This window comes from Podarcis cretensis, assembly GCF_951804945.1.
Source record: "Podarcis cretensis genome assembly, chromosome: 1".
In the NCBI taxonomy this organism is placed as follows: Eukaryota; Metazoa; Chordata; class Lepidosauria; order Squamata; family Lacertidae; genus Podarcis; species Podarcis cretensis.
Window position 1 is genome coordinate 69,270,384 of NC_137170.1, and position 23,829 is coordinate 69,294,212.

Here is a 23,829-nt window from a genome sequence, read left to right on the forward strand (position 1 = left end):
TAAAACCCCTAGGTGGGTGTCACCAATGGAAGCTAGGGAAGTAAAAAAGCTTAATATGGACTCTAAATGGCCAAAATATCATGAGATTCTAGAATATGATGGTGAAAGGGTTAAACTTCAGAGTTATGAGAAACTAAAGCCCAAGGTTCGAGACTGGTTGCACTACCATCAGATAAATGAGACATTTAAACAGGACAGGAAAATAGGTTTCCAGAAAGGGAGGTCAAAACTAGAAACAGAATTGTTGGAATCCAATACTAAGAATCTATCAAAAATGTATAACTTGCTGTTGAAATGGAATACACAGGACGAAACGGTGAAATCAGCAATGATTAAATGGGCACAAGATATTGGTCATGATATTATGTTTGCTGACTGGGAACAGTTATGGACCACCGGTATTAAATTTACTGCATGTAATGCTTTAAAAGAAAATATTATGAAAATGATCTATCGGTGGTACATGACCCCAGTCAAGCTTGCAAAAATTTACCACTTGCCTAACAATAAGTGTTGGAAATGTAATGAGAGTGAAGGCACTTTTTACCACCTTTGGTGGACCTGCCCAAAGGTTAAAGCTTTCTGGGAAATGATCTATAATGAAATTAAGAAGGTCCTTAAGTGGACTTTTCCTAAGAAACCAGAGGCTTTTCTCTTGGGCATGGTTGGCCAATCGGTGCTAAAGAAGGATAGGATTTTCTTTATGTATGCCACTGCAGCAGCAAGAATTCTACTGGCAAAGTATTGGAAGATGCAAGAACTACCGACTCTGGAAGAATGGCAAACAAAGGTGATCGACTTTATGGGACTGGCCGAGATGACGGGCAGAATCCGTGACCAGGGGAAAGAGACAGTGGAAGAGGACTGGAAGAAATTTAAAATATATCTTAAAAACAATTGTAAAATTGAGGAATGTTAAGATGTCAGGGGGTAAGAGGTAAAGAATTGCAGCAGTAATTAAAAAACTAAAGGAAACTTTATGAAAGGGAATTAAGACAATGGACCTAAGGGTTGCTAAAGAACCATTAAACAAGGATGCAGGGATGGGGAGGTATGGGGAAGTCAAAAGAAAGAAGGGTATGAAATGATGATTTTGAAACTATATTCTAATTGTTTTGTGTTTTGATTTTTTCTGTTTTTTTTCTGTTTATCTTGTTTTGTTTTTGCTATCTGTCTGGAAAACGAATAAAAATTATTTTAAAAAAAAAAAAAAAAGAGCCGCTGGCACTTGATAAAAGTGCTGTGGATGCCGGCACAAAATGGCTGCCATGGGCAACCAAAAAAAAAGGGTGATGGCACTTTCTAATCATGAGTACCATCACAAAATAGCACTGTGCACATGCGCAAGCACACCCACCACCACTTTGTGTGGAGAAAAAAAGTCAAACTACTTTTGATAACATACCTTGACATCTATCGCTCTGTAGATCTAGACTAGGTCAAGGGCACCCAGAGCAGCGGGGGCGAGGGGTGCGAGTCACCCAGGGGGACGGCCCACAGAGTCTGCCTGGCGGACACAAACCCTATGCTGCCATTTTAGGCAGCGCGGGGCCCCGAGCCACCACGTCACACCCATGAGAGACACGTGGCTTGGGCACGCTGCAGGCCAGGCCCCTGGTGTCGCGCCCTGCAGTGTGCCATTTTGTCACCCCCTCAGGGATGACACCTGGGGTGGACCGCACCCCCCTTCCTAACCTCTGTATTAGGTTACCCTTTCCATGACCCATTCTGCCCCAAGACTCTGTGAACTGGAGCAGCTTGAAATGCCAGATTTATGTTTTCAGGTAGGTGTAAATAATGTATCTTGAATCTGATGTGAGTTGAACAAAAGCCAGTCAGTACTCTGTACTGTGAGTCATACAATGCCATTTAATCATTGATTTAAATTGGGAACGCTGTTTAAATATCAGTGACAATATGGCTATAAAAGTGTGCAACACAATATGGCTATTAAATTAAAAGGAGATGAGTTATGGTAACCTTAACATTTGTGTTTTCTAATGTTTAAATGTTTACAATAGCAACCTAAAAGGAATCCAATCTACCAGCACAGCTGGCATTTTTCAACTAGCATTCTGAATGTATTTGCTTCCATTGCTAAGATGAAGTATGCACTTTTTAAGTACAGTCTGTATTTAATTTAGGACACATTTCAAGAATAGTGTAATAGTTTGTATGTCACTCTTGCTCTAGTTTCTTGCTTCATAAAACTATCTGGACTTCTGGTCACATATAGACAGTAAATTTGGGTTAGAATATGACATTTTGATCTAAAGCGGCTTGGACCAATGTTTCCCTAGGTTAAAAAGCTTTGAGCAAATCAAGGGCAAAACAAGAATTACTAAAACAAAATTACTTATTGAGGAAAATGTAATTCCAGGCACATCAAAGGAAAGTTAATTTGTTCCAGCTAGTTCCAGCTGTAATTTCTGTAGTATAGGAAGCATCCATATGCATTTATTAACCATTCACAGATAAAGTGAGGGGAAGTGGTATCAGTGGCGTAGCGTGGGGGGTGCAGGGGGGGCCGGCCGCACCGGGCGCAACATCTGGGGGTTAGGGTTAGGGGGCACAAATCCACGGGTTAGGGGGCGCAAATCCATGGGTTAGGGGGCGCAAATTACTTGCCTTGCCCCGGGTGCTGACAACCCACGCTACGCCACTGAGTGGTATTAACAACAACAAAAAATGAAAGTGCTTGGGTGACTGACAAAAATCCTCTCTCCCCACTATTTCTGCAAGAGCTTTTCTTCCTGCCCAGCTCCAACATCAGCAGCTAGCCATGATTGGAGAAAAATAGCTTGACGGAGCAGAGTACTAGAAGTGTCTCCTTGCAACCAAACATGCTATTTCATTTTTTAATCTTTTTTAAATGGGGCTTCTATTTGCATGTGAATGCAGCAATGGATGCAATCTTGTATGTGACTAGTGACTACTCAAAAGTAAATCTCATTGGGATCAATGGGATTTACTTCCAGATGAGAGTATAGGATTGCATGTGGCTGTCCTGCTATGTCTTGTTTGTCCCACAGTTTTCATCTCACAGTAAAAAAAGATGTAGAAAAATAAATTCGTTTATTCCACTTTTTCAACTTCTGCTTCCTTCTTCAGACATGTGAACAGAGAATGGTTTCAAGTGGCTTAGTTTACTGACTTGTTAAGGGAATCAACTGGTGAGATAAATTATTGTGGCTTTCCCCCTGGCCCTTTTAAATTCTTTCTTAGAATGTGTTTTTCCAACATGATCTCATAAAAATTTATGGTAAGCAAAAACTGATCTAATATCTCTTGCTTGTAAAAAGTGTTTGTGTGTTGGCCAAGTTAATTAACACTTTATTGCTAGTGTGGTAGACACTGATTTGCTGTGTTCGTATGTAATGTAGGAAGCATAATTATATACAAATCAGAAATTGTTAAGAAGAAAAGAATGTTCAACAGACTCTGTTACCAGACACATCATCTGTTAATCCCCCTCAACACCTTTTCTCCATTGCTTCCAAGACACAGTTCGAACACATTGGGCTCTGAGGCGTAAGGAGCAGCGGAAGATACTGGTATGCTCAAGGAGGCTAAGGCAGGCAAGTACCCACAGCCCAGTTCACTAGCTGGCCAGGTGGGGCTCGCTAGCTCTAGGAGGAGGGGTGTGATTCCTCAGCTAGAGTAGGCTGGGAGGAGGTGAGGGTCACATGCCTCATCAAGCACAGATGCTACAATCAGAATGCAAGGCATAAAAAGAAAGCAGAGCTGAGGTGCTGTGTCAGGTTGGTTGGACCACAGCTTGGTTGTTCCAGGGAGCTCTTCCCGACTGTGCTCATGCGGGACTGACCTCCAGGTGCCTTGAAATCTGGGTTGGCTGCAGAGGCAGGAACCTGGTCTGACTTTGGAGTTTGAACTTGTGGCCTGAATGCTAGCATCTGCTGTGGGATCATGCAGTCCAGCAGGACTTGCCACCAGGTACTCGGGTGCCGGAAAGGGTTCCTCCACCACTGCTGGGAGGAGGTGGTGTTGGAAGTGGAAGAGGGGGAACAGGGTTTAGTGAGCAGGAAGAGACTGTGGCAGAGGGCAGTCCAGAAGCGGAGGCTGGAGAAGAGTCAGGGCAGGCTGCTGAAGAAGCCAGGGTGTCTCCCCCTCTTGCTGTGACTAGTTCCCCTCCCGGGGTCTCCCAGAGGATGAATAAAGAGGGTGGAGCAAAGAGAGGCAATATGAAGGAGACTCAGGTTGCTTGGGAAAGACCCTTAGAGAGTGGTAGGAAGGCAGGGACCTTCATTACTTATAATTGTCTTATTGGGGCAAGATCTACTGCAGGCATAGGCAAACTTGGCCCTCCAGATGTTTTGGGATTACAACTCCCACCATCCCTAGCTAACAGGACCAGTGGTCAGGGATGATGGGAGTTGTAGTCCCAAAACATCTGGAGGGCTGAGTTTGCTTATGTCAATCTACTGGGAAGAGTTGCTGTGATCACTAGGCCTGTGCTGTTTGGGTAACTAAAGAGTTACCGTATTTTTCGCTCTATTGGACGCAGTTTTTCCCCTCCAAAAATTGAGGGGAAATTTGTGTGCGTCCTATGGAGCGAATGCAGGCTTGTGCCATAGCTGCGTGCAACCCCTCCGGCAGGGAGAGGCTGCACGGGGCTATGGCTTCTTTAGCCCTGTGCAGCGTCTCCTGGCAAGGAGAGGCTGCACGGGGCTAAAGGGGAAGCCAAAACAGCAAGCAGGATCCATCCCGCTTGCTGCCTTGCCTTCTTCCATAGCTGCGCACAACCCCTCTGGCAGGGAGAGGTTGTGTGCAGCCTGTATGCTGCTCTTTGGGGCTGGGGGGGGGAAATATTTCTTTTCTTGATTCCCCCCACCCTAAAAACTGGGTGCGCCCTATGGTCCAGTGCGCCCTATGGTGCGAAAAATACGGTAACTTCACTGACATCCGGTGTTTATTGCTGACCTGCTCCTGACTTTGGCTTCTGACAGGTGTTGTATGGAAGATGAAAATATATGAGGTGTGGTGTTACTTATGTGGCTGTGTAAAGGAGGAAAGGTTATTCGGGTTGTGTGGTTAATGGCTGCACAATCATGTGCTTTGGGGAACAAAGTCAGGTGTGGGCATACAAGTTCTGGATTGAGGTTTGGACACAGTGGTGGTCCCTGCACCCAGGAATTGGGCAGATTACTTGTCCTAGACAGGGTTGCACTCCGTTTGAAATTGCAGCTATGTAATGTGGAGGATGCTCCTTGCTTTGAACTGTTATCCTTGGCATCCTAGTAGCCACAGTGGTTTGGAGCACCTTTTAGCAGCTTTGGCTGGTGCACCAATGATGGGTGTTCCCTGGATAGGGATAGCCTTGCCACAGTGACATATGCAATGATAACCTCATGACTGGATTACAGGAATGTTTTGTATGCAGGGCTGCCTTTAACGTTGGTCTGGAAGCCTCGGCTAATGCAGAATGTGGCAGCTAGATGGCTGAATGAAGTGTCCCATCATGAGCATTTAATACCTTTTACAAGAGAACTGGCCCAGCTGCCTATTTGCTACAAGGCAAACTTAAGGTATTGACTTATAAGGGACCAGGTTTTCTGAGGGAATGCCTCCTCCCATATACCTTATTCACCTGGTCATGCAGATCTTTTGCTGAGACTTTCCAGCTGGTACTACAGCCTGTAGAGGTTCATCTCAGTTACTGGAAGGGTTTTTGTCACTTGTGGCACACCCTCTTGTGCAATTCCCCTCTGAAACAAGGAAGGCACCAACAGTGAAGCCTTCCCAGCTCATTAAAGTATGTCTGTTGTGATGTACGTTTTGAAACAACTCTTGTCCCGACTTTAAAAATGCTGTTGAATTTCTTGAGTGCATTTTTAGTGCATTTTATTGTGAGTTTTTTCATGACAGGTGGTATAAAAATATTTTAAATTAAGCAAATAAATGACTACTATATTTGTGCTTGGGCTCCCCCACCCCTCTAGAGTGGAGGTTCCTAAACTGTGGCCCATGGACCACCAATGGCCCCATGACCTTCATTCATGTGGTCCATTATGTGTCTGGGGATTTGATGTTGGAGATGACACATCCATACATAGGATTTCTATGTCTTTATTGCTTCTTTTATTTCTTATATTGTATTTTATTGTGTCACAATTTGAATTCTACGTGGCAGCTTTTTGAAGGAGAGGATCTAAAGTTCTTTAGTTGTGTGGTTCTTTGGATCTTTGCAAACGTTAGCAACTTTCTCAAAGATTATTAGACAGGGAAGGCATATGCTTTAAGTGCCAAGAAAAATAAATAAATCCCAGAAGAAAAACAAGATACCATGTACAATTTCACAGCATACATAACATTTATTTTCATAAATGCTATTGAATCTGCAATCTATTAGACAAAATACAATTAAAAGCAACCTTTTAAATGTGTAACAGTTGATACACTTGATTACAGACAATAACGTATGCACAGGACTGAACACCAATTAATGTTAAACGATAATCAGCATTCTTTGGATGATGGAATACCTGCAGTTCTGAAGTTATTAACTCACAGTATTTCCAATACCAGATGAAAACAGAACAGCTTATCTTCCGGCATAACATTAGATTGAAATATGCATTTCAATACAATTTTCTAATCTGAAGAATTTTACTGATTTACAATTGATTTTATATGTGTATTGAAATAAGAACACACATACACACAACAGCAGTTACTGCATGGTGTTTGCCTGTTCAGTGCAGTGGGCTAATGCTCACTGATTATACCCCACCCAGTGCACAGGAGGGAATTCAAGTTCAAAGACTTAGACCCCAAACTTTTGATTTTATAAAATGGCTTGCAAAATTATGGAGGTTGAGTTTACTGAGTGTCCGTTTTGGCAACATGTTGCCACTTAACTGGTAAGGAATTTCCATTTTTTTATGTATATAAAGGATGTTGAGGTTTTATATTCTGTAGTGTATATTTAAAGGACATTTTCAGACAGAAAACTCAACTTTCTTTTTTTTAAAAAAGCGAATTCAAAACCAATATACCAGTAGATTTTTGACTACTGAAATAAAAGCATCACTTTTAAAATAAACTATTTAGTTAGCTGTGCTAGTGTTGGCATGGAACAAAACATTCATGAAAAGAATACAAGGAAGATTCATTTGGAAAGCAACAATATTAAAAGTAGGTGAATTACACTGATCAAGTGCCATTTATCTTAATATCCATGCAAGCTGTATTGATTAACAAATTTCTCCTGCTGTGAGCCTTCTATAAAAATCTCTTCTAAATGCAATCATCATACATAATCAAAGACATCCTAGAATCTCTTGCACCTCCACCCGTAGAATCAATAGAAGCACTTTCGAGGCCTAGATTTCTCATAAGAAATAGATTACACACATATAAGATAAGGAGGGGACTGGGAGATTAATGTGGTGGAAGGTAGAACATATGCGCTCTCGTTCCTGACTACGTAGCCTGGCCAGTTTTGTGCCTTTTTTGAGAGCCTTCTAACAAAATTGGATATTTTCCTCCGAAACCACAGAAGTTAAAAACTTTTGTTCTATCTTTGAAAAAGTAGGTTCTCTGGATTGTCCCTTTAGCCAGTCTTAATATCTAGCTGTACCTTGGTGCATGGAATTAACACCACACTAGACAGAATTGGATTCACCCCAATACGTTTCACGTATGTTACTTCTTAGATGAACTGACTGCAGGATCTGTCAAAAGAGGCAAGACCACAACACATTTTATACTGGTGGCAAACTGCTCACTTAGGTATAGGCTTTCCTCTAAAAGGCAGTCAGCAAAAAAGAACAGCACAACGGTCAAAGAACATAGAAAAGAGGGACCCTCCTAGAATTAATGGAGGAGAGAATGGTCCAGTCCAGATGCTTGGCACCTCCCAAGCTCACTTGCCTGCAGGTTTGCTAGTGTTCAATGAGACCAGAATGGAGGAGGGGGAAGTGGAGTTGGAAACAGATAAAATTCTGTTCCCCATGGCAGTTTTATAGCACTCCCAAGGCAGTAGTTTTTGCTTTGGTCTTGCTTATCTGGCCCATCACACTACATGCTTTTAAGAATACTGGTCCAATAGAGCAGTGTTTCCCAACCTTGGGCCTCCAGCTGTTTTTGGACTACAACTCCCATCATCCCTAGCTAGCAAGACCAGTGGTCAGGGATGATGGGAATTGTAGTTCAAAAACAGCTGGAGGCCCAAGGTTGGGGTACACTGCAATAGAGGAATGAGGTAATTTCAATGCTGCCCTTACATTTTTATCATGCTCTATAAAATGCATTCTGACCCTAGTATTAAAAATATAGCCCCGTTCACCCTAAAACTCTCCTTATTTTAACAATAATCTAGGGAACAAATCCTATGTAGACTAGAAATTTATAATAACTAATGTCTCTATTTTGCCCAAATAAAAAAAGTCTATATTTTATACAGAAATAAACCTGTTTATATATATTTATATTTTTCAGATGCAATAAATACTAGATATAATCTGTAGAATCTATAGATGATAATTCTCTATTAGAAATATAAGACAGAATCCATTTTTATAGGACAAGTAGTGCTTGGGTATGAAAATAATTAAACTATTTCATGTTTATAGGTGTCCCTGTATAATTGTAGAAACTGCTCTTCAATTAAAACAAATACTTGCTACGAAACATACACGTGCTCACCAATTTAGTTACTTTTGCAAAATCAAAGCAATGGCCTTCATGACCCCAGGTGTCAATCACTTGTGTTTTTGAAGATGGAATCAGCTGTCATTTACCCACAAGATACTTTGCTGGTTCCATTCTCAAATAAGCACTTTGGTATTTCAACAAAAGACACATCTACGGAATAATTAATCTTGCTTCCTGAAAGGCTGAATTTATTCTACAAAGAAAGTGCTACCAGCAACATTATTATTGGTGGATATTACTTAAAAAGTAGGCATTGGAACCCTAGGTATTCAAGCAGATTCTCCTGTTCCAAGTTATGAAAAGGGGAAGCCCTGTGCACCATAAGGGTCAATTTGCCATGTGCGTAGAGCTATACATCCACAGCCTGACAACCTGATCTAACTAGGGACCATATCCAATTAGAAGGTTAAAAAGGAACCTCACATGCACATGGGTGCTGCATATATGGTTTCTTCACCAATCTAGCTGCCAGAGCTTTTTGGAAAGAGACAACCATGTTTAGAAGGGGGAGCTGAGAGGGCTACATTTCACCAACGTTTGGTGTGACTGTTGTTTTTCTGACTGGGCTCCATGTGTATAGCTCTGGTTGCTGCTACACATGCGTAGCTGGATCAGGAATACAACTACCTTCCCATTTCTCAGTATGACATAAGCTTCTACACCTTCAAGAAGAAAGCTTGCAAAACACTGGTAAGATACGTAAATATAACCACTATTAGTACCTGCATGATTAACAATAAATAATCTAGCATTCCACAAATTACAGGGGATGTTTCAGTCCTTGTTAGAAAGCTGCTTTCCAATTAAATAATGGTTCTAACATGTAACATCCACCCATTATCATCCTACATCACTGTAGAAAGGACTAGGTAGCTTTTTTTGCAAAAATATTTAGTCTTTATTTAGGCGAGGGGCTGTCTTCTTGGTTAAATAATCAACATTTTGTTCATTCATTCAATGGAAATGTTTATATTATAGAGTCCAGCATTTTCTTCTTAGCATAAGTAACTATTAAGCTTCCTCTAAAAATGACAAGACATGCCTAATGTTTCACATTGCTTAAACTCATCAGTTACTCCCAGTGCTATTTTTCTAGAAAAAGAGGTGCTCACCACGAGCACCTCCCTCCTTCTTTTAGAATGGCAATGGTGCCCACCTGAGAGGTGGCGGAACTGAGTTCCAGTGAGTTCCGGATGAAAAAAGCCCTGGTTACACCCCCTATTTATGGAATTCCATTTATTTTTTAACACACAACTGAGTGAAACCCATTGTTTCTATTTATACAAATCTAACTGATGTGAAATGATAATATAATGATGTAGCAGCTAATGACTATCTAGAAATTCAACAAAACAAAATTAATATCAGAAGTCTAAGGACTTTTTTTGCATTTTGTTTCTTTGAAAGGGGTAATCTAGATATTTTTGCTCTGGTGTAATTTTTTCCTTTTGCTCAGCATAACTATAAGGTAGATATCCAATGCCCACTTAATGACTTCAAGGGATGGGGAATGTTCTGTTTTCCTTGGCAGCCACTGACTTCAATAGTCCTTTGCTTTTGATTTTAACTTTGATTCTCTAACAGAAGCCACTAGGCACATGGCATTTTGCCTGGAACCTGTGCGCAAGATGAAACATGCTGCAGTTCAAGGAGACCAAACCAAACTGAACCAGAATCTATAGCCAAATACCCATTTAGAAAAATATATTTCAGTAAGCTGGAACAATACCTACAATCTCTTTGTTGTCCTGAACTTTTTTTAAAAAAACTAATAACTGGTTCAAAGGGCAATGAAGCTGGTAACTGGTAGTTGGTTAACCAAAAGCTGGAGGACACAAACCATGGAGAGGCATTTCCTAGGAAAGCACTGAAGAAGAAAAAAGGAGCAGGAGAAACAGGAGAGGGTTCTGGGTAAATTTAATAACTTTTTAGTCCATCCATTCTCCTGTCTCCCAAATTCACTTTGAACCCCTAATAGCAACTGGTCCCCCCGCAAACAAGGACATATAAAAAGCTAATACTGCTAAACTGAATTTTCATTTAAAAATATATGGCTCCCTTGAGCGTCAGCAGCCATATTTCCTATGAATCAATTCCTTTTTTCAATTAATGTGCTGTTAAAGGCAAAGAAACAGGTTAATAAAAATTGGTAACTTTAGTATCGGGCAGTTAGCCTGTCACAACGTGAAGTGACAGTCTCAGGCTAGCTAGATAAACATGAAACTACAGAATTGTGTTGTCAGATTAAATGGGGGGAAAGGGGTTCTGTTCCTTTTAAAAATTAATTCTGCAGATAAAGAGTAGAATTTTGGCAGATACTGATTCTCTCTTGCTGCAGCAGCCCTATGCTGGGAGGTTAATCTGCTAAAATTATCCTTTCTATGAAAATACAGCCCTGCCCCATATTTAATCCAGCGACGCAATGGAGGAGTTGCTTCATGTTTATCCAGAGTCAAGTGCTTTCCGATATTACCAAATTATCCCAGAACAACTCTATTTCGAATAAAAAGCTACTATTTTGAGTAAAAAGCTACTATTTTGAGTAAAAAGCTACTATTTCGACTAAAAAGCGACAAAGAAAGGGCAATTATGTGATTGCAGAAAGCACCATATCCTGAAAACACTGTGCTGTTCACAAAGGAGCAGGTCCCTCCCCTTGATTTTAATGAAACTTACTTTCACGTAGCTACCTTTAGAGTTGCAGTCAGCAGATTAATGTTGCAGTGGGAATTATCAACCATGTGAGGTGCATCATCTAATGCCTGTGGGATGGATCAAGAGTTCCCATGAACATAACATTGCTTACAGGATGCTGTTGCTGGAAGAAGCAGGGAGAAAGGGCTATTTTGGTCAATTTTCCCTCCTCTCTGTTCTGGAGGGTTGGAGAACCCCCAGAAACAGAATGGCAGGTGGCATGGGAGGCTATAGCAAGAATAGCCACCTTGCCTTTCTCTGGTAGCAGCTTCAGCTAGCTCTCACCTCCTTTTGCACAGTAAATTCTGATCCAGTGTATAATGCCTGCCAATATAATTAGAGGATTAATATTCATGATGGGGTTTTTAAAAATAATTAAGATGCAAAGGAAGGCAGGGTTCCTAGATAAGATTCTATATGTGAACTTAACTTCAAGAGATGAAGCATCTCAACCAGAAGGGAGAAAAGTTGCACCTGCTGTGACCCTCTTTTACAGAACTCTTAGGTGCATAGGAGCTTTGTATCTGGTTACCCTAAAAGCCACTATCAGATAATTCAGACGTGTCTATTTTTTGTGCAGTGATTATACTGTTTGTATGCACCCTCATGTGGCGAAAAATGGTATGTAACCTATCATATACATATGCATATCGCAAATGAGTTTTACCTGGATACATTATGCCCCTCCCCACCCCCCATTCTCACCACACAAGGCAGAAGTGATGGTCAACCAACAAAACTGATGAGATAGTCACCTCTTGGCACCTTTACTAACATGAAGATGATGACTGGCCCCTGGGCTACTGAACGTCTAGAGGCACCTGTTCAGCATCGGGAAGGCAACAGGCATATCCTGATACAATATTAACCCCTTTACTTGCATTACAAAAAAAAAAAAAATCAAATATGAACTAACTAAAGGAGTCACACCACCTCTTCACTAAGCATAAGAAATATTTAAAATCAGAACCACACACTGTAAGATAGGTACCGGATGTTATTTTACGTTTAGGTTTTATCATTTTGGTAGAGACGAATAAAAAAATAAATAAAAGTAAGCTACTTTCCCCTCAATGTTCAGTACAAAGTAAGCATGGGACAAATTGCAGCACAAATTATTGGTGCTGATCTTAAAATTAAAATGCTTGTATTTTAACAGGATTTGGCAAAGAATACAAACCAAAAAAATCACAACTTCTTCTGTATACAGTATATAGTTGTCTTATCCTGTTAAAATTCAAAAATCCAAAAAAATTAATTTTAGGTTTAGTAATAATCATAATGCAAGAGAACCTGATTTTCATAAAATGTTCAACATTTCCCATTCATTTTAGATCTCCAAAGGCCAAGGTATGCAAAAATAATTTTCTTTGAACAACCTTTACCTTTGCTTCTGTCACCAAAGCTGCTTCTTACTTATACCAATTACATCATTTTATGTTTCGTTTCAATTATGTAAACAAAGCTTATGTCAATATCCTGGCAGGGCTGATACCACCTGGATTCTAGCCCAGAAGCCCACTGCACTGACTTTCTATGTGCTTTGTTGCAAAAGAGTTTCCATACTGAAACTATCTACATACTTCGTACCACAGCGTTTGCAACTAGGCAAGAGTATCATATTGTAAAAAATACTACATGCTGCAGGTTATTTTAAATGCACTGTAGTTAAAGGAAAGCTGCATGATCTGCGAGCTTGTAAGGAATGAAAAATGATGAGGAATGTATGCACAGGGAACACATACCTGGACCCTTATAATATTATAAGCCCCGTCAGTCAAATTATGAAGCTCAGTTTCATAGCTCAGTTTGCATCACACCATCTCTCTCTCTTACATGCTCCATGATCTTTGTAATAGTGCTCATACAGCTCATTAGGAATACAGTGGATCCTTTCTTTGAAATAAATATTCAATAAACACAGACAGAGAAAATGTCCTGCAGCTCAATCCACAACTTAATTAAACTGAAGCATTTTGATCTGATTGATTCTATGGAACCACTGAGCATCTACTTCTTAAAAGCAGCAGTTTGCACCACAATCTAAAATGACTCCCGGGGGTGGGTGTGTGGTAGGACAGGGGAGAGTCCCTGGCTACCTTGATATATGGGAACAACACAGAGTTCTGCTGCTAGTCCAGCTTGTCTTGATGAAGAGCTAAGCACACTGATAAAGGACTATCCTGTTTCTGGGCTGATTATGTCCTATGTGTAGCATAGCTGAGTAATGTATAGAAAGCAGCAGCTGCCAAAGCACCAGAGACAGCAGGCATACCTATTCTTTGGCTTAGAGAGGATCCCGCAGAAGAAGAGAGCACATTTACCATGTAGTAGTGCACAGACCTGTGTCATGTGATCATCTTGGTTATTGCGGCAGCATAGCTCATAGGAAGAGGCTGGCATTTCTCTCAAAATCAGTTTGTTTCTCTTAACCTGGATGTGGGATCAGACTTTCTTGCTTGCTCTCCAAGAAATCAAGAGCTAGTTAAAACAAAGGAATATGCATCTTCCAGCAGAGGTTCACTTCATAATATTTTGGATTGCAGACAAGACCTAATTTAAAACATTTTTTTGTGTGTGCAAAACAAACATAGCAAGAATATGGAATATGTGAAGGAAGTGTAGTACAAAAGTAAAAGAACGATTGCAAAACAGGAGTGGCTGTTGGGTTGGTTGGTTCCTTACTTAGCCACCTGTGGGATCCCAAGGGACTTCTTCATTCCAAGTTTCTGTATTTGGTGAACAGATTGTACAGCACCCTCAGAGTTGACTTTAAGTCACAATTTACGATGTCTAGAAAAAAAGAGGGAAGAAATGTTGAACTTTTAATGACCTCGGTGAACAAATAAAACAGCCCGTATTTGGAAGACGCATCATCATGCATCTGCCTCTATAGGCATATATAAGCTGGGCTGCTTTGGTCAACCTTAATAGGATTTTAGCAACAGTATGCTCAAAACCAGCCACAAGTGCATTCATTTAAGAACAGGCCTGTACCAAACTTTTGACCAACCAAGCTGAATGTAGCCAACCCTCTATCTAGTTATAGCTCACAAGCAGCTGACAGAGCGTCGTTTTTAGAGCGTACCTGGACCTCCAAAAAGATGGGCTTGTCAAGCACCTGGCAGGTAACAAGAAAGGGTTGGTGAACTGTGCTTGGCTTGGTGGGTCCCAAGTTGTTCAGTGCAGGCCTGAGTCAGACCTTCAGCTGTAACTGAACATTATGGGCTCTTTTTCAGTATTGTGACTGAGAAACGCAGTTCAGGTCTTTGTCCTTAGTAATATCCATCTGATTCTCGAGAATGGTAATTTTATCTCAAGGGAAATACGCAAAGCTACTTTTGTTAAGTACTCCTCCAGATTGAACATACCATTCATTTTAACAAGTTTCAGCAGAACATGAAATAACATCCCAATTTTTTCTTGGAATTTTCTAAGGCTCTAAAATATACATGATTTATGTATTCCAAACAGCAAAGTAAAATTTTCCCATTGCTCTTTAGTTGTACAAACTGTAAATGTCCACAGTGCAGTTTTTGGTTATACCATACGTTTGCATATTTATGAAAACTGCTGGCCTATTGCAAATAATTTGCACAATCAGAGTGATGGAGATAGCTAAATGACAAATAAATGAAATTACTGGCATCCGAAACCCATTATGCTACATAGGTCTTTATAGGATCCAGACTGGGAGACCATTTGGTAAGCTGGCAAGTTTAATTATACGATAAAATTTTTATTACACAATTCAGTTGGTTTAGGGGCTATCATGGAGCAATAAAGCCCCACAAATACCTTGGTGATTTGAATATTAAAATTCCATAGCAGGATCACCTTGGGCGTATTTTCATTTGTTTATTTATGATTCACTATTTAGGCATGTGTCAAGGTGCTTTGCAAACATCTACAAGAAAACCAGCTAAAATAATTTTAAAATATTACAAGAAATAAGTGAAAATAGATATCCATTTTTTATTGTTTTAAAACCTAAGTCTTGTTGGGGGGGGGGGAGAACATGTCTTCATTGTTTTTGGGAAATGGGTGCCTTTTTATATCTTAGGAGGAATGCTTCTCCACAGAGCAGGGGCAGCCAGTCTAAAGCCTCTTTTCCAAGACCCCCAAACAGATACTAGAAAATTCCCTGCTCTGAGCATTTCAGGCTTGTGATTATGAAAAACAAAAGCACTTCACTGTTCAGTGAAACCCAGTTGTTGCTTCGGGGGGGGGGGACCTGTTGCCTCATTTCAGTTATTTTTCATCCTTAAATACTTTTATAACATCATGCCATTATTTTTAAAACCCATTTATCAAAGCAAGAATTAAATTAAAAAGCTGTTTTCTATTCACAGTTAGATTAAGATTCTTTTCAGTCTTCTTATGCTCACTGCAATTTTTAAACATGGGCATTCTGCCCAATGCAGCAACATATAAAACAGATGTGTTTTTCCATCCACATTGAGCAGGAAGTTTCATATTAAGCTTTTCAATAATTGCACATGCAACGTCCTATATATATACACACACACATAAGCATGTAAATGAATGCTGAAACGTTTGTGTGGTTTGATTTACACCAAGGGGTGGAATCAGCCATCTCTTTGAGCAATAAATACTTGGGAAACTGAAGTGCTATAATGACATTAAATGTCCACAAGGGATGTGGGATCATAGCAATTCTCCATTTTCATTCTGGCTCTAGATTTCCCATGCTATCTCCCCTCACTTTGACTGAGGCCATGTGTTAAAAGTCACTATTAATCTACCTAAGCAATACAGCCTAGAACAACTGCCTCTAAAGTTAATGATCTGTGTTTCTAATATTGTATCATTACACCCACAACGTTTTCAATTTATGCATCTAAACAACAATATCCTAAGCTACTGAAGTGAAAGAATAAGGTGGTAATGTACCAAAATAAAAATGACTTGGAGACTATGCATTAGAGGTGTGCATTCATTTCCTACAACTTAAAAAAGAAAAATGAATCAAATTGAATGAGTTTCACAGGCATTATGAATTTGTTTCATTTGATTTCATTTACCCTAGCAGCAGCCAAGACAGTTGTTTGGCTGAAAGAAGGGACAGGGAAATGGGGAAAAAATTGGGTATGCATCTGTCGAATGACAGACAGATCTTCTGTTGCCACTAATATTGGTACCTTCATTCCAGTCAACATGAGATGTTCAGGCGTGCTAATACTTCTTCCCTTGACGACACACTAAACATCAGACTGCTAGGTAATATGGTCCCCATAGCCTAAGCTGGTGCTATTTGAAGCCTCACCTATTTTTAGCCTGAGGGTTATAGAACCAAATTAGTCATTTCTGTAACTTTCAGTGGTCTCCTCAAAGTAGAACTTACCTGAATCTTGCCCTGCAGCTTGCACTGAACACCTGAAGCATATGAGAAGTCATTTTATCCCCAAATTATCCCCAGATATTATTCCAAATGCCTCAAATGTTCAATGCAAAAATTGTAATTTGCCCTGAACACCCAACACAATAACTCGCCTACAGGACCTACAGCAGTGGTTCCCCATTAGCAAAGTACTGAAGACAACCCCCCCAGTTTTTCAAAAACCAAGCCATGGAACCTCTTTTTTTTGAAAATTTTGATATCTTTATGGTAGTTTTTATGTGAATGGTGCTGCAGTCCCCTGGGGTCCATGAACCACCAACTGGGAACCACTGGCCTATGGAATACAGTGGGTAAAGGGACTCTAGAAGGGTTGGCACTAGTCTCCTCAAGATCTAGGCAGAAGTAGCAAATGTGGTGAGCTCTCCATGTTGTTCAGCTCCAACTCCCATCAGTTCCTTCTAGCACAGGGAAATAGGAAGAAACAGTCAATCAATTTAATCCTCAAATAAAAGGTGGAATTCCTTTCCCATGGTCTCTCTTGCTTTTAGTACTCAGCCATTCATCCTTATTTAAAGCTGTAAGTTTATAGTCTGTTCTCACTATTCAGAAATATACCTTCTGGCCTTGGTTTTGGTTTTTCAAGCCCTCCATCTTGCATCAGCTCAAACGCAAAGGACACATTGAGTACCTGGTGATTTAATTAAGAGACAGCAATCATTCATAATTCTAGGTTTCTGTGCAGAGCACATAGCAAGGTTCAGTATAATACTTAAGAATATGGTTTGAAGGGAGTAATTTATATGGATAAATCATTTTAAAAGTTAGAAATTTATAAAAAAAACTGCATATAAAAATAATTACTGAAAGGACTTCCAAGATTAATGTTCAAAAAATCTTCTGCCATATGCTTTCTGGAAAAACATAACATTGGAAACATCAGTTCTTCTTTAAATGTAAATACAAATTCCAACAGGAGAATTACCTTTTGTTCAAAACTATCCGGAGTCAAAAAAAAGCTGTGAAGAGGCACAAAGTAACCTTCAAGAAGACCCATCAGGAGCACCAGGTACACTCCATCTGCAAACTTTAAGACGGCATATTTTTTTTCAGCAACATTTCTCAAACAGTAATCTCACAGTTGTAATCAAGATAGAAACTGTCCAATTTTGAACAAACAACCAGAAGTTGCACAGAAAGAACCCCTATTAATAATGGCAGAAGTTGAGCACAGAGCAAGTGTTTAGAAGAATTAAGGTGCCAGAACAAAGACACCTTGTGGCATGATAAAGATCTGATCTACATGACTGCTTTGCATTTTTAGCAAGAGGAGGCTGTTTCATCTGCACATCTTACATATAATTTACTAGCCTGTATAGAAAAATCCTAGAGAAAGATGTAAACCATCAAATACCTGGAGACAAATTTAGCACCTTGGGCAAGGTACAAGATGAATTTATTACATTTTTATCTTGCCCTTTCTCTAAGGAGAATATACTTGCCATCCCTGCACCCTCATGAAGTCAGGAGTTGCTGGCTTATTGTGGTTTAACATAAAGAAACTGGATTACACCGCCCCATTATCCCTCCTTTGCTCCTTCCATGGAGCCATAATTAAGCCTGTATCCCATAATGTCTGAAGCTAGGAACCTAGTTTGGGCCTCCTTAACAAGCCAGGATCACTAGCCAGCCTTAAACCATAACATATTGTTGACTCACAACTGTTGTATTGTTAATGAGAAACAAAGCAGGATTCCAGATTTGGATGTTGTGGGAGCCCAAGCTTAATTGTGGCTTCCTGCTTGCATCAAGGTAAAACTAAAGAAGGGAGGACCAGGAAGCAGGCGCCAGCATGTTGTTCATTGATGAAAAAGCATCAGCCTTGACTTACCATGGAACATGAATGCAGCTACTGTTAGCCCTGTCAGTATTGTTGGGGAGAACAATCTCCCCTCAGAGTTTTGTGTATGTGTCTGTGTGTCAGGCTCAACCCATAGCTATATATTCTACAGTGTATTATGTATTAAACAATGGATATGTTCAAAAGAAGTATTTTCTCTGAAAGTGAGAAGCAACTTCAGTGTTATAATAAAGCTCATGTGGTTTAGCACACAGATTTTTAAACAATACATATTTAGTTAGTTAAGAACTCCTCCCCACAAAGCAGGTATGATGTTTAAAAGGACTAGAAGAATGTCAAGGATAACTTTCTTAGGAAGTTCTTTCTTCCACTTGCTTTAAAAATGAGATCCCATACTGCGCAAATCCCGAGGGGCTTTTGTTTTCTTTTTTGAAAGCTCAGCATTATTCCTTTCATTTTTTCATCCTAAATAAACAGATGAATATGTATTGTTCCTGAACCTGATCTAAGAGTAGACATGAGAGTCTTCCCTATGATTTAAAGGGAAATAGCTGTAGAAAAAAATGTGTCTGCTTAGAATGAGCTGGTTTGGACATCGGGACAAATCATAGTTTATTGTGAAAGAAGCAAGCCACAGCAAACCTCAGGCTCATCCTGAGTTCTGTTTTGCAATTGACCACAGTTTAGTGTTAGGTCTGAATCTTAAACGGCTGTTGATTTTAACTAGGATTTGACCTGGCAACGTGTGAATGGCAATGTTAATCTTAGCATCACATAACTGTTGCTAATGCCTACTGTCAACAGTAGATCTTCCTTCTCTCAAATCCTGATTATTTCTTTCCTCTGCAGCAGATAGTATTTCATTTTAAACCCCAGTTATTTGAATCACTGCCTTTCATATGCTACTGACCCTTCTCTTAGCCTCTGGCAGTGCAATCAACCTCTCAATATGGTGAATGCCAATTTCAACGGCATATTTTGGGGAATTTCCAACATATTCGGAGCCAGAGTTCTTCTGTCAAGAAAACAATGAGATATATAAACCACCAAAACAAAGACTACCCTTTAATGCCCCAGTGACATAATCCTTCTCAATATCTTACTATTCACTTCTTCCAAATTCATACAAATGACTTCATACTCAAGGAAAAGGCAACTCAATTCCTGCCAATGCTTTCTTTCTACTCCAGCAACAACCGGCTCTCCTGCAGATTATTTTGTGACGGTATAGAGGGGCTCAGTAAACACAGGAAAAACTGTGATGGATGGCATTCAACCTGTGGGCTTTCCACGGACTTCCCCAGTTATATTCAGGAGAAAGAGCAGTTCTGCCTTCTCTTTCGGTGTGTATTCATGAATGCCTTCATTTGAGGTTTTCAAACAATGGCTGGATGGCCATCTGTCAGGGATTCTTTAGCTGTGGTTCCTTCATTGCAGGGGGTGAAGCAGGTAAAGCTCGAAGTCCCTTCCAACTCTACAATTCTATTATTCCAGCTCTTTCTGACCTTGGAGGAACCGGCTACCTATGGCAATTAGCTCTCTGATGTGGCCCCATCCATGGTAGTCTGTAAAATTTGGAGGCCTACAGACCAACTGGCTAGTAAGTACCTTTTGTGCAAAAATAAGTAGTTTCACAGCTGCTGTGGAAAATGGAAGAAGGTGTATAAACAAGCTGCTCTCCACCTCCAACACCCTCCACCCCCATGAAAAACCATGCTCTTTTGCAAGCTACATTCCCATGTGAAACATCTAATTTTAGAACTTGCAAAAAGAAAATAAAAGGCAGATTGCTCCTCAATGCCCAGCGACTGGTAGATGTTTTCTCAATGGGAGCTAATGATTAGGAAACAGCTGGAGAACTTTCTTAAGTGCCTTGAATGGGAGAGATTACTTTGGAATGTCTGGAATGTGAAAACTATGAGTGCTTGGGAGAGGCAACACAACTCCCCACCCCCCACTCCAAAGGCATATGAAATATCTGTATACGAAGAAGCAGCATTATTTAGACACACTGACACAGGAGCAAGGACAGAACAGAGAGTAAGCCATGAGGGAGGAAGCATATTCAGGTAAGGGGTGCTTCTCTATGGGGCCTGATGTGAGGGAGCAGACTGCTGCTTTGTAGGAGTGTATGCTGCTGGCTTCCACCTGTACATGGAGAAGGAGCACAGCTTAGTGGTGGAGCTCATGCTCTGTATGCAATCCCCAGCAGCTCCAGGTAGGGCTAGGAATGTTCCTTGTCTCAAACTCTGAAAGCCACTGCCTGTCAGTTTTGCTATTACTGAGCTAGATGGGACACTGGTCTGGCTCAGTATCAGGGGCTCTCTGTGTCCCCACTCTACTCCAATATTTGTAAATAAACAAAATATTACAAAATGCCACATGCTTCCAGTGACCCTTCCTCTGAAGGAAACTGAAACCCAAGTTGTGTTGCCCCAGAACTATCCAGGGAAGCAGGGAGTGTAACACAATGTACATATTTTTCAAAGGGGTAGCTATACTTATCTGTTGTGGTGGGGGAAAACCCCCACAAATAATATTGTGGAACCGTGAAGAATGACAAATGTGTTGTGACACAAGCAAGTTTTCCCCAACTGGTGCCCTTCTGTTGTTGGCCATGCTAGCTAGCGATGATGCAACTTGCAGTCCATAACATTTAGCATTCCTCACTGGTGAATGCTAGCAGAAGCTTCCATGGACCGTACCCCACTTCATCAGATGCACGAAGTGTAATCTTCTGTGGCATATACAGGGTTTGGAGAAATGAATTGTGAGTGTTGGTTTGGATATAACACTAAGCCAGCCACTTTGTGGTCTGTTTCCCTGTTCAACTAAACCTAGGTTTAGCATTATGTGTGAATGTACTCGGTGTGTGAACTTGCACACAAATGGAATGAGGGGGAAGGGCAAGATAAAACAATGTATTTTCTCCTTTCTAGCGTACTGGACCTATACACAGAAATGGTTCCAGCTGACCCACTCAACCTAGTTAGTTGCATTCTTGTTTTCTCACAGCAAGCATATTAACTTGCACTCTGGGTTACCCACAGCTTGTGCCTATCAGCACCCATGGTTACAAATGGCAAATACATTTCTCTGTGTTAACTTGCATATGTTAGCCAAGCAAAGTCTGTTTTTTAAAAAAACTAACTAAAACTCAAAACAACTTGGCAATAGCTTGACACAGGCTAAACAAAATAAACTGGGGATATACAAACAACACAGGAAACAACTTCTTGCTTCTAACACAATTATATAATCCTACCTGGGTTTCCAGTTCTGTAACTTCCAAATTCAGCTTATTCAGGTGCTTATTCACAAATGTTATGAGAGTCTGAAAATTAAGAGCATACGTAGCTGCTTTTAGATCAGCAAAATTTAATTGTTTAAAAGTATGCTTAAGTCAACATGTAGAAATGCTAACCTAAAGTTCATAATTTTATAAATTTAATTCCTTAACTTGTCAGTTTATAAGAGACAGGCTTTAAGTTTTAAATATTTTATGGTTTTATCCATTGGTCAAAAATCCAACTTTGTCAAGCCCCATCACAAACACTGAACAAATAATAAATACATACTGCTCATCACTTTAAAAGCTATATGAGTTATTGCTGCAACAGTATGATGGAAGAGTAGAGAAAATAGCACTGGAGCCAAGAGGTAAGTTGATATAAAATGGCATGCTACTGTTCTTTTCAAGGAAGCCCTGCTGATCTTTATCAGCTGGAGATCATATTGCAAAATTCTATAAAATAGAAATTCCTGTATCTGACATTTATAGTGCCAAGTCTATAAAATGTTGAGAAAGTATATATAATGTTGAGAAAACCTTCCAGATATTCACACTGCCAAGGACAAAGATTTTCATTAAAGCAGGAAAATGGGTACACCATTCCAGGACTTAATAAAGGTTTTATATTTGTGCCATTTTGCAATTGCTAATATTCGTAGAGCTCTATCAGATGTACTTGGGCTGTATCGCATACTAAAATAGACAAGCAGGCTTATGACCCAATGAGCTTGTATATCTGAACTTCTGAACCCCTCCTCTCTGAATGTGTTCTAATGGTACTTCCTGAGGAAGGTGCTGTACGTGGGCAGTGCATGAACTACAGAGGAAAACACATCTGAGACTGCTCCAAACCCTCCAAAATGGCAAGAATGCTTCCTTGGGTCTTATGGTGAACACCTGGGGAGTTCCTCTTATGCATCAAGACGCATATGAGATATGAGATGAAAACTACTCAGATTAAGCTAGCTTGCTCAATATCTACCTAAGTAGGAAAGAAAATTTCCAACCTTTTTCACAACATTGAGTTTGTCTGGAGCGTGGTCAAACAGTGTGTCAAATGCATCCCTTTCTGAAACACACGTAATAACAACAAGCTATTAGATAATGCAGCATTGTAGGATGATAATTCCAGGGCTGGAAGGCCTCAAGTGCTATTGAGACTTACTGTGTCTGAGATAGTTATATTGAAATCATCCTTTACCTTGGTTTACCAAATTCACATCCAAGCTAACCTATTGTAACATGGGTTTATTTCTAAGTATAGTACACATGGAGCAGATTATCAGGAAGGAAAGTCTGTACTGGAAGATCACAACACCATTAGCAGAATCTTAAACAACCCTTTATTTGAGTGTCTGAAATACTTTTCTTAATGTGCTGTAAAAATACTGACATGCAAGAATGTGTCGTGTTAGTGTACTCGAAGAAACTACACTACTAGGTAAAATTATCTGCTTTCAAGGCAAACATCGACACGTCACAAAAAAATAGGATTCCCAATTTCAGTTTGGTGTTCTTTGGCAATTAAAACTGCCTATGCATATACTAAGAACAGATCTCCCAAAATTATGGGGCTTGTGGCTTGTGAGGAAGATACTGCGGATCACACCCAGGAGATCCACACATGTGTCCGGTGCCTGATTATTGTCAATATTGAGGAAATAATTCTCCAGAGCTTTTTCCAACATGAGGAGGAAATTGGCATTCAGAAGGCAACATAGACCACCTGTGTTTGGGACAGTGGAGCATATGTTGGGGGGGGAGGGGGAGCACAAACTAGTGTTGATTTAGGAAATATATACTATTCTCAATCTCCAACCCGCCCCCTCCTGCCCCAGTTTGGAATACAGACTTATTGGTTTACAGCACTAAGATTTACGCACCAACCAAGACAACTAGGAACAATGACAACTATGAACTATGTACAGCTGGTTTTGAACAAAACAA

The 23,829-nt window shown here is 40.2% G+C and overlaps 1 protein-coding gene and 1 long non-coding RNA gene across 3 annotated transcripts in view; one reads left to right on the forward strand and one right to left on the reverse strand.

Moving 5' to 3' along the window:
• Positions 1 to 6,312: 6,312 nt before the first annotated feature.
• PARVA (parvin alpha) overlaps positions 6,313 to 23,829 on the reverse strand; it is a 78,620-nt gene continuing 61,103 nt past the window's right edge. For both annotated transcript variants that reach the window (XM_079966818.1, XM_079966819.1), the window contains exons 9-13: positions 22,890 to 22,951; positions 21,856 to 21,924; positions 17,715 to 17,816; positions 17,348 to 17,420; positions 6,313 to 14,163 (exon numbers count right to left, since the gene is read on the reverse strand). In XM_079966818.1, coding sequence (XP_079822944.1) covers positions 14,087 to 14,163; positions 17,348 to 17,420; positions 17,715 to 17,816; positions 21,856 to 21,924; positions 22,890 to 22,951 — 383 coding nt within the window. In that variant the 3' untranslated portion in view covers positions 6,313 to 14,086. The remainder of the gene's footprint in view (positions 14,164 to 17,347; positions 17,421 to 17,714; positions 17,817 to 21,855; positions 21,925 to 22,889; positions 22,952 to 23,829) is intronic.
• LOC307211069 lies at positions 22,935 to 23,801 on the forward strand. Its single transcript, XR_013836272.1, has 2 exons — positions 22,935 to 23,060; positions 23,110 to 23,801. It is a non-coding gene; the product is annotated as an uncharacterized lncRNA (long non-coding RNA).